This window comes from Nicotiana tabacum, chromosome 19 (genome assembly GCF_000715075.1).
Source record: "Nicotiana tabacum cultivar K326 chromosome 19, ASM71507v2, whole genome shotgun sequence".
Classification (NCBI taxonomy): Eukaryota; Viridiplantae; Streptophyta; class Magnoliopsida; order Solanales; family Solanaceae; genus Nicotiana; species Nicotiana tabacum.
Window position 1 is genome coordinate 54143455 of NC_134098.1, and position 10725 is coordinate 54154179.

Here is a 10725-nt window from a genome sequence, read left to right on the forward strand (position 1 = left end):
AATAACTTATACTATCTTCCTTAAGTGTAGTCCGTACCATTACTTGAGCCTGTGACAGCTGATTAAGATGAAAGGTATTCAAATTAAAAATCAGACTGCACTGTTAAAGACAAGGCGACAGAAGATTCGCTGTGGAAATAGTTTTCTTTATTCATTATTCTGAAATCTGAATGGAGAACCACTGCACGAATTTAACAACCAATAGTACAGGGAATAGGACAAAATGCGATGCATATTATGCAAAAGAAGACAGCTTCTTCAGGGCATTAAATTCAGTAAATATATGCTGATCAACAAACCAGTAGGCCTTATTAGAGCTGCTTTCCCCTCCATTTATGGCATTTCGTGGCTACAGCAGTATTAAGACAGTTGTACAAGAGTATAGATGAGCCACCAAGTTTGCAATGAAAACATTACATTATCAATAGTACAAGATTCTACCTAGGCAAAAATTTAAAATGGCAATGCCTTCTAAACCACTTGATAACGTGGTGTCTTCACCTTTGTTTCTCCTGTATTCTGTAGGTTGTAAGACAGCAACAACCTTGCTGCAAAATTTGCCTGCTCTAAGAGATCCCTATTATAGAAGAGATAGTTTAGCTAATCGAAAGAAGCCCCATCTACCTGGTCAGCAGCTTCTTTCCGGGCTTACACCAGTCGAAAATTGCAGTAAAGGCTTGTCATACCCAGAGGAGAAGGCGCAATAATTCTTATCAGATGTACCCTTCTAGGAGTTGACAGTACTTTTGCAGGCTTCTAACAGCATCTGATAGAGGAGGGAATTGAACACCAATGAATTGAAAGCAATGCTGCAAACAGAATAAAGAAATTCAAATCAAAATCTTTAGTGCATATACTTTGTAAGAAAATTCAATACCTGAAGTTTAGTAATAGGTAGGCTACAAACAGGATATGTTATCTGTTTTTTTTTTTTCCAACTGTGTGTCCCAGCCAGCTCGTGCGACCTCCACAATTCCACGGGGTACCTGCTACCTCCCACAAGCACAGGTAGATAACTCGGCCCCCAAGACTTAAACAGATGGAAGAGATCACTTAGTGTTTTGTCTCTTTTTGGTTGGGATTTGAACCTGATCTCCAAGGTTTGCACCCCACAGGAAATGTTATCTTTTATTATGTACATAAGTTCTGGAAAAAATTATTTTCAAAGCGTACAAAGAAGAATGAACAACAAATTATCGACTCCAAAGTGACGTCCATTCTACTTTACTATGCTCTAGGTTGTGCACATACTTGTACTGATAGGGATACGCTATGTAGACATGGAACAAGAAGATAGCGAACCAGGATTAAAGTAAGAACAAACACAAGCATCAAAATAGAGCGCACACTTAGAAGTTGTAATATGCATCAACTATGATGAGGAAGGAGATATTGGGAAATCAAATACAGGAAAAAAATCAAACTTGATGGTTCTTGTTGAGTGTTTGATCTAATTTGAAACAAATGGTTTTCGCCACCTACTTAATAACCGCCCTCTCTGTAACTTCAAATATAATATCCATAAAATACTAATGAAAAATAAACAAACAAAAAGGAGTTAATAATTCCTTGAACTTAGTTGGTGCCATGCGATATGGTGGAATAGAAATACCCCGTATACAAAATATATATATATATATATATATATATATATATATATATATATATATCCACACACACACACGCCCACAACAAAAATAAAACAAAAAGATAAATGATTTCTTCCGATATGTTCTTAAAACTTTAATGGACAAAGTCATCTGGTACCTGTGGTGATGGGAGAATTCAGAGATCTAGCTTTCACCTCAAATTTGAGTCATATCATTTTCGATATAACAACAACCGAGTGGAATCCCACAAGTGGAAAATATCATTTTCGATATATTAACTAAATTTGCTACTTCACGGACAATTACCAATTGGCAAAAAAATGTTACTTCACAAGTTTTACCGCGACCCAGCATCGAGCCATGATGTTTACTAAACTAGGAATCTCAACAACTAGTTTCTAAATAGCAGAATGTTCGTGGACAACCAAGCTTCTTAAATCCATGATTTTCCTCCTTTGGAGGGGGGTGTGTGTGTGTGTGTGTGGGGGGGTGGGTGGGTGGGGGTGGGGGGTTGGGAGTTTACAAAGTTTAACTTTAAACTGATTCTTACTCCTAGTTCCTGCCTCTCTAGACCAACACAAATCACTATCATATAGTGAGGGAAATGAACTCAATCAAGGTAATCCTATATGCGAGAAAAAACAAAGACTCTTGCAATTGTTATCTAATTAAAAAAAATTGTGTCATGTAAATATTTATAGAAAACATAAAAATAGCGTGAAATTCGTATTGCTTCCTTTAATTCTGATAATGACATCCATGTCTTCATTTTTTGGAAAACAAAATTTAAAAAAAGAACACCAAGGATATAAGCTATATACGTCAGGTAGCCTTAGACCTACGTTCTACTATAGACCCTCGTTGTTCACCAAGTCAGCCTCACATCAAGCACAACCCAATTTCTCTTTGTTGAAGAGAGTGTCGGAATTCTGTCTCTCATCTAAGAGTCCCAACATTGGTTGAGGAAATACACTGTTGTCTCTTTAGATTTGAGTAAGGACTAAGATGTTTTCTTTACATGGTATCAAAACCAAACCTATTCAGAATCTTGGTTTACTCGGTGTTGGCTCCCCCTGTTATGTTGTCTAGGTGTCAAAATGTCCAGCTTTGAGTGTACGGCGCAATGTTATTAAACCACCTCTTCGGTGCTAAAAGCGATGAAAATTATGTGAACCAAGGGGTCATTGGTTCATGAGCAAAGCCATGCGCTTCAGATAAGTGTGTAATTCAATCAATGACGCGCAAAGTAAGTCCAACTAGAAACGGTCTATTCTTTGAATCTCAAATTTGAAGGGATTAACATCAACATTGTTGTATATCGGATGTTAAAGTTAGGTATTTTGATTGAAATTTGATTATCATAGTACTAAATTCATATATTTAGGGTATTTTTTAATTTTTCATAAATTTTGTGATTCGCGTTAAAGAAGCATGCTCTTCACTTCTCGTTTATCGCTTCAAGTCCCGTGGACCTTGTTACCTTTTGCGCTTATCGCTTTTAAAAATAATGGACTGTGTGGGAGGGGTGTTAAGTGTCTATGTTGGATTGTAGTCTCTTTGTTTGGTCTTGGACAATCCTCGAGTTAGTTTTTGGGTTGAGTTAGGCACAAGGTCCATTTTCTTTACATCATCTATCTAGGAAAATGACTCTTAGACCTTCGTGGATGTATAAGGAAAAGGCTCACAAGATGTGCTATGGATATGCTATTCACATTTGGGGTGGGTAATTTATACTCCCTCCGTTACAATTTATCTGAACTTATTTCATTTTTAATCCGTGCCAAAAAGAATGACCCATTTCCATATTTGGAAACAATATACCTTTATGCAATGATTTATAGCCACACAAAATATATGTGCCTCATTTTACACCACAAGTTCAAAAGTCTTCTCTTTTTTCTTAACCCCCGTGCGCAGTCAAATAGATTCCCATAAATTGAAACTGGGGGAGTAGTATTTATTATATATTGCGTGTGTATCTTGAATGTATATGTTATTTTGATAACGGTGGTGTCCGAGTCAACTATGTTTCACCTTGACTATTCCATATAAAGACAACTAATGATTGCCCAAAACAATTAACGAGTTATTTGAAACAATTCACAAGAAGAAAACATGAAACAAGACCATCACTCTTGAAAATGAAGCAGATCTCCCATAGCCATAGGATACTTCTTCCATAGGATTGGGCATGTAGGACCGGTAGGAGTAGTCGCAACTCGCATGATTATGGGATTCCTAAGTAGTTTTGGCTGAATCCTTAATTTAACATTATTCTTTTGATAAACATTGGTTCCAAAGATGTAAAATTCTCCCTAAGTACATTTTTTACTTGAGAAGGTATTAGTTAAAACGGTGTAAATATCCAAAAATGTGTTTATGGAAGGAAGACAAATCTTCGATGCAGCCTTGATTGCAAATAAATCTAGTTGACTTCAGGTTAAATATTGAGAACCGGGCCTATATGTAAATTGGACTTGGAAAAGGCACATGACCATGTTAACTGGGGCTTCTTGGACTTCATGATGAAGAGGATGGAGGTAAATGAAAGCATTGGATCCACTTATGCATATCTACTGTAAAATTCTCAATCATGGTTAACTGGAAATCCTACAACAAAAAAAAAATTAAGGGAGGGGCCTGAAATAAGGAGATCCTCTACCACCATGCTATTCGTACTAGGAATAGCATTCAGTAAGATAATAGACAGAGCACTGTCAGAAGGTTCTTAAATGGATCCACAACCAGGAGGAAGATCCAAGATAGTTTACATGTGCCTCCACTGTTATTTCCAGATGGTACATTTGTGATGTCCGATGCCAAAATGAACCAGCTTACCAATTTAAAGGAACATATTATTATGGTTTTAAGCAGTTCCAGTACAGAGAATAAATACCAGTCAGAGAGGTGAACAGTGTGGACAATTGGAGAGGTTCTCAACTATGATGTTGGCTCTCTCCTGGTGAGTTATTTAGGATTACAGTTGGATGCGACAAATAAGGATATTGCAGTAAGGGATCCAGTGATTTTAAGAACCGAACAAATGCTCAAAAATATGCGTCAGATATATTTAGCAAAGGGGCTTGGAGATAAGGATAGAAGAGTATATTTTCCAGTATACCGATGTCATAAATGACCCTACTATATACACCAACAGCACTAGCACAAAGATCGGAAATATAACGGCAAAATTTTCTGTAGGGCACCGAGGGAATTTAAAAAATTATTATCTTGTTAGATTAGAAACAGTCACATTCTGTATGAAGTTGGGAGCGTTAGAATAAGGGATTTTGAGAGTGTTCAATAGACACTATCAGGAAACCCATATGAAGGTTTGAAGTAGAGGAGAAAGCATTGTGGAGGAGCGTTGTTGCCTATAAATACAGAGTCCAGAAGGGGGTACATGATTACTGTAACAGATGTGCTATGTTTGAAGACCAATACGAAGACACCGACCACCTATTGTTACATGGTAAAGTTGCCTACCAACTTGGAACATGATATTAAGTCTGTCGGAACTTAAATGGTCCATGCCAAGGACAGCTTTGCAATTTCTGCAATGCTGGTGTAGAGCTGGTCTAAACAAAGCTTCTTTCAAAATATGGAACTCCACTCAGGTAATAGTATGGTGGACCATCTGGAGAGAGAGAAACTCCAGTATTTCTTAAGGCAACAGAGAAACTTCTCTTAGTCTTAACTCTTAAGCTTAAACGTATTCTGGCTTAATTTTGGAACATCGATGTTCTAAGTGAGTCTGATGCCATATTTGACTTTATCAACTCAAGACACAACCTGTGAAGGCTTACTGATAGGTAGCTACTTTTGCGATGTAACTACCAGACGCCAGCACTTTCTTGTTGCTGTTCTCAATCAATAAAATTTTACCTTAACAAAAAGATGGGGAATGGAAACAAGTTAGACCAACCTTACGCAGCAGTAGTCTGGAGGAGCATAAAAAAGGATGATAAGAAGTTTACAGAAATGTAAAATATGAAACCAGAATCAATGTCTGAAAATAAGACATCGATTCGTGAAACCACTCTCGGGCAGAGATAGCAGAAATGGAAAGGCAACAAAGGCCACGAGTTCACAATTAAGTCCTATAATATATTGCTTGTGAAGGGGAAGGAATTCCTCACACTTCAATTTGGGTTCCAGAATAGTGCTAGAAAGGTGTCATTCTTTGTCTAGATAGCAACACAAGGATCCATTGTAATAGCAGAAATCTAACGAAACAGTTTATGCTAGTTGGCGTACTGTGCACGTGAAGGCAGAGCAAGATGTAACATTAATCATTTGATGCTATAATGTCCACCCACAGAAAAGTCATGGAGTACAGTGTGAAACATGTTTGGAATTAGATGGTGACACAAAGTAGAGAGCTATCAGTCTATCACTTTGAGTGGAAGTGTAGAAGCAGAAAATAGAAAAGATGAGCATTTTGGACCTGATTTGGACCACATGGAAAGAAACAAATGTGATGTTAATAGAATATTTTTAATTTCTCTACAGTTTTGGTACACATTTGGTAAGCGGACTCGTAGAGGATTGGATGTTATAGAGAATCATGTTCCTGTGCAGGATTTTATTTAATGTTTACATTTTCTTTTTTTTTGGTAATAAGGAAAATTTTATTACCAGGAAAAAAATACTTACAGACAATGAAAACCCCCTAAAACTGGACGCAGTCCCCAGTTTTAGAAACACCGGCCTCAGAGTCTCCAACTAGCTACAAACACCATGAAACTACAACTGATATTGGCTAATCTATTTAATGTTTACATTACAATTTACATAACCTTTTATCTTTACACAAAATTAAAAAAAAATGGCAATCCAAATAAAAAATTAAGCCACAAAAAAAGATCAGATTTATTTTACAGATAGCTAAGAGCTTGACTTTCAAAAAACAATTTTGATCACTTTCTCTCAATTACTCTACTATTCCTATTTTTCAGCGATTTGGCTTCTTAGACAATTGAAGAGAACTGAACTAGATCTCTTTCACTGTTTGTGCTCATGCTAGTTGTTAACTAGTCTTTTTCTTCTTTTGTTTCTCGATCTTCTACTTTGCTTCACCACTCTTCCTTTTTTCTTGGTGCTTTTGCCAGTTCTTCCATCTTTTTATTGATCGGAAATAAGATAGTTATGTGAATTAGCATATTTCTGCGGACTAAAAGGTCAAAATTTCTTAAAAGGATATGTTATTTATAGTTTTCATGTTCAGTTTGAAATAGAGACGCTACAAATGATTAATAAACATCAATTCCCAAATAAATTACTTAGGTAAGGCTAGAAGTTGGAACATTTTATATCATCATCTCTACGATAGAATTGATTATTTTGTAAATTATGAGTCACAATCCTGAGTGAATAATCCAAACTAATGCCAGTTGATTATTTGGTTGAAGAACCTCAAGCTTTTCATTTCCAGTAACAAATTTAAAGCATACCCATAAGTCAGTTTATGCAACTTGGAAAACTGCAAGTTGATGCCTTCTGTGATAAAGGAGAGCACGTGTGAACTTTAGCTAAAGGATTGTAATGTAGATATATGTATTCACTACATCAGTATTCAATTTACAAGCTTGTGCATGGACCATATTTGTAGCATCATTTTTATATTTCAGCTTTATTTTCAAACAAAATAATGTAATATTAGTTGTTTATATTACTTAGGAGCTTGTTCTTTATGCACAGAAAACTGAGCAAATACGTGGATCATCCTCCTATGTTGTCAGGTGGCGATTCGCTTATGGTGGGAGAATTTGAGATGGTTAGGGCTACAAAGGATGATGCCGAGCACAGTGAATGAGGCACTATTCAGTTGGGGCTGAGTAAGACAAGGCGAAGGGTGCGGGATGTTGCCACAGTAGTACTCATGTGGGTCTTATGGAAGGACAAAATTAGGAGAGCTTTTGAAGGAATATAGAACGACTATATACATTTGAGGAATAGCCTCTCATTTTCTAGTTTCTTTTTGGTACACCCATTGAGATTCCAATTTGTAAAGAAGATTAGTGAGTTTTGTAGAGAATCATATTCTTTTGTAGGTTCTCTACCTTTTGTTATGCTATTTGTAAGGGAAATTTTCCCATCGTTAATAAGATTAATTACCTTATTAAAATAATTAGTTGCTTATAACTTTTTCCAGTAAGAACAAAAGTTTAACAAGCACCACTTTACTCTTTCCTGGGATCCTGATTCTGAAGACCTTTATTGAATGAAAAAGTCATGCAACTCCATTGTAAGTAACATAAGCAACAGGATAAGGATTCACCAAATAAGTAAGAAAAACTCACAAAAATTGTCACAAGCAATAGAAAAGTTTTCATACCTGATTGATGACTAGCAGTCAATTAACCCCACAGATTAATCTAACAACACCAGCCAGCAACGGTCCATGCTTATCCAACAAATTTGCTTCTGACCAGATCTGCTACTTGGGAGCAGCACCAATTGATTATGAGAACTTGGTTATAACAATAATGGCTGAGCTCAGCAATCTGGCTTCTAATCCAAGTGGGGCCATCAAGAGAGTTAAAATGTAATAAAAATGAATGCTAGCGCACCTATGTTGCTCGGACTCTCCGAAAATGTCGGTGGGTGCGTATCGGATCCTCCAAAATTCCCTTGAGACCAGGTATACTGCTTCTCAAGCACACATTTCAAATAGAATTCTAATAAAAGGAAATTTTCCCACATCACAATCCAGCCAAAATTCATCGCATAGATGAACCCCATTCAAAAACTCAATTTTCACCAGACCGTGTTGGAAATGTCGGAATCAAGTTCAGATATTCATGGTATTTGTCATCCTTCGACAGTAATTCAACAACAAGAGATATTGTTGATAGATCTGGTGAAAGATGTTTCTCTGCCATTTTCTGAAGAAGGTTTACTACCTGTGGCGCATCATTGTTATCACAGAAACCTCGCATAAGTGTATTAAATGTTACAACATTAGGAAAACATCCCTTCTTTTCCATCTCCAAGAACAGATTATTTGCTTTTTCTAATTGACCAATTTTACAGAACCCATGAATCATGATAGAATATGTAACAACAGTTGGGACCAAGCCTTTCTGGGATAAACTCTCAAACAATTTGGTAGCGTCTTCAAGCTTTCCTCCTTTACACAACCCGTCAATCACACAATTAAAGGCATCAATAGTGAGTTCATGTCTTGTCCTTTCTAGAAGTTGGAACAACTCCATTGCCTCCGTGAGGCAATTATTCTTGCAAAATCCATCTAATAATATAGTGAAAGTTGAAGAATCTGGTGTCACACCACACCTTTGCATCTCGTCAAATAGTTCTCGGCCATCCCCAACTTTTCCTCCGTGAAAAAGAGCAGTTAACAAAGTGTTGAATGTAACTACCGTTGGCTTATAATCCTTCTGAAGCATCTCTTTATAAAGCCTCCAACCATCGTCTATTCTTCCGCACTTGCAATAGCCATTGATTAAGATATTGTAACTTATTACGTTGCGTTCCTCGCCCTTAGCAGCCATTGAAACAAACAACTGCCTTGCATTATCAACCTTTCCCTCTAAGCAAAATCCATCCATCAACGTGTTATACGTAAAAGAATCAGGTTTTTCACCCCTTTGTATCATTAAGTCTAACAACGCACTTGCTTCTTCGGTTCTCCCTTCCTTACAAAGGACATTCATCAAGACGTTGAACGTTACAACATTCGGACGGATACCTTGATCCACCATTTCATTAAAGAAAGCCTTCGCTTCCTCCCACTTACGAGCATCCGACAGACCATGAACCAACGAGCCATATACTACCACATCCGGGGAGATTCTTTTCTCCTTCATCTCCAAAAATACCTTAACCGCCTTATCTACCAAACCTTCCTTGCAAAGTCCATCAATTATCATGCTATATGTTACAACATTCGGCCTAAACGGAACACCAAAAAGAACATTCCCCTTGGACATTTCTTGATGCAAAACGAGCGCCCTCTCAGCATTACCACTCCTACACAACCCATTAATCAAAGTTCCCCATGTTTTAACATGAGGCTTATATCCCAATTCAACTATTTTCTTGAAAAGCCCCACCGCCTCGTTAATCTTATTTTCCACAAAAAGCCCTTTAATTAATGATGTGAAAGTTACAACATTTGGACTATAACCCCTCTTAAAAATCCCACCTAAAACAGAAAACCCTAAACCCACTTGTTTCATACTACAAAAACTGTTAATCAAAATGTTAAGGGTGATAAAATCAGTTGAATAATTTACAGCAACCATCTTATTATACAGTGAGATGACATCATTGTAGTGCTTGGTTTTCGCAACTGCACCTAGCAAGATGTTGAACGATGAAATGGGTGGTGGGGATTGCATATGAAGCATGTTATCAAAGTAATTAAGTGCATCTTTAATATGGATTTTTCCTGATTTGCAGTCATTTTTTAGGAACTTCTCAAGGGAAATCTTGTTTTGCGTTGGCTCAATGAATAAAGAGAAAAACTTACTACTTTTAGCAGCAGCTGAGTAACCAGACAGACGAGCTGAAGTTCTTGGAACTATCATCTTCCTCGCCGAAAAACAGAGGGCAAGTGTCGAAGAAGAAGACGAGGTGGAAGTTGCGGTTGAATTATTTTTATAAAAAATAGAGTATTTATTTGATATATTAAAAATTAGTACCATAGTGTGATATTTTAAATTTATACTTGAACAAAAAGGGTGTCTCCTATTTTACCGATGAGTTTTGTCATTTTAGTTATTTTGATCAATATACTATTATTCATATTCATATTCATATTTTACATTTTATCTTATAAGAAAAGAAAATTAACAATCAAATTGTTTTAGCAATGCTGAATTTTATGTCAACATTAAATCTTCTTATTCACCCAACCAAATAACATACCCATTTCAACATCAAATTTGCCGGTTTGAAATTTTGGCAAAAAAAGAAGAAGAACAGATATTAGAAATCAAATTAAGTCATTTCCAGGAGGAAAAGAACAAGCCTACAAGCTATTTTTGAGTGGTAACTGGTAATTGTCCTTTTCTGTAACTTAAGAGAAAAAATTTCCAAACATAAATTATTATTATTGTTTAAAATGTTTGTTAGAAAGGATAACACTTTT

At 36.5% G+C, this 10725-nt stretch overlaps 1 protein-coding gene across 8 annotated transcripts; it reads right to left on the reverse strand.

Moving 5' to 3' along the window:
* Nucleotides 1–261: 261 nt before the first annotated feature.
* Nucleotides 262–10249, reverse strand: LOC107784564 (uncharacterized). Of its 8 annotated transcripts, none has more exons than XM_075237755.1 (3): nt 8183–10249; nt 7948–8046; nt 262–809 (listed from the first exon to the last, which is right to left on the reverse strand). In XM_075237755.1, exon 1 carries the CDS (start codon nt 10160–10162, stop codon nt 8363–8365), a length of 1800 nt encoding a protein of 599 aa, XP_075093856.1. In that variant the 5' UTR covers nt 10163–10249; the 3' UTR covers nt 262–809; nt 7948–8046; nt 8183–8362. The 8 variants fall into 8 exon arrangements, with proteins under 8 accessions (XP_075093856.1, XP_075093857.1, XP_075093858.1 ...); XM_075237756.1 differs by having other exon boundaries at nt 262–1088; XM_075237757.1 differs by adding an exon at nt 908–1088 and having other exon boundaries at nt 7948–10249.
* Between the last annotated feature and the right edge of the window lie 476 nt (nt 10250–10725).

Excerpts from the sequence above, each read along its gene's own strand:
- LOC107784564 (XM_075237755.1), bottom strand. The coding sequence starts at position 10,162 with ATGATAGTTCCAAGAACTTCAGCTCGTCTGTCTGGTTACTCAGCTGCT.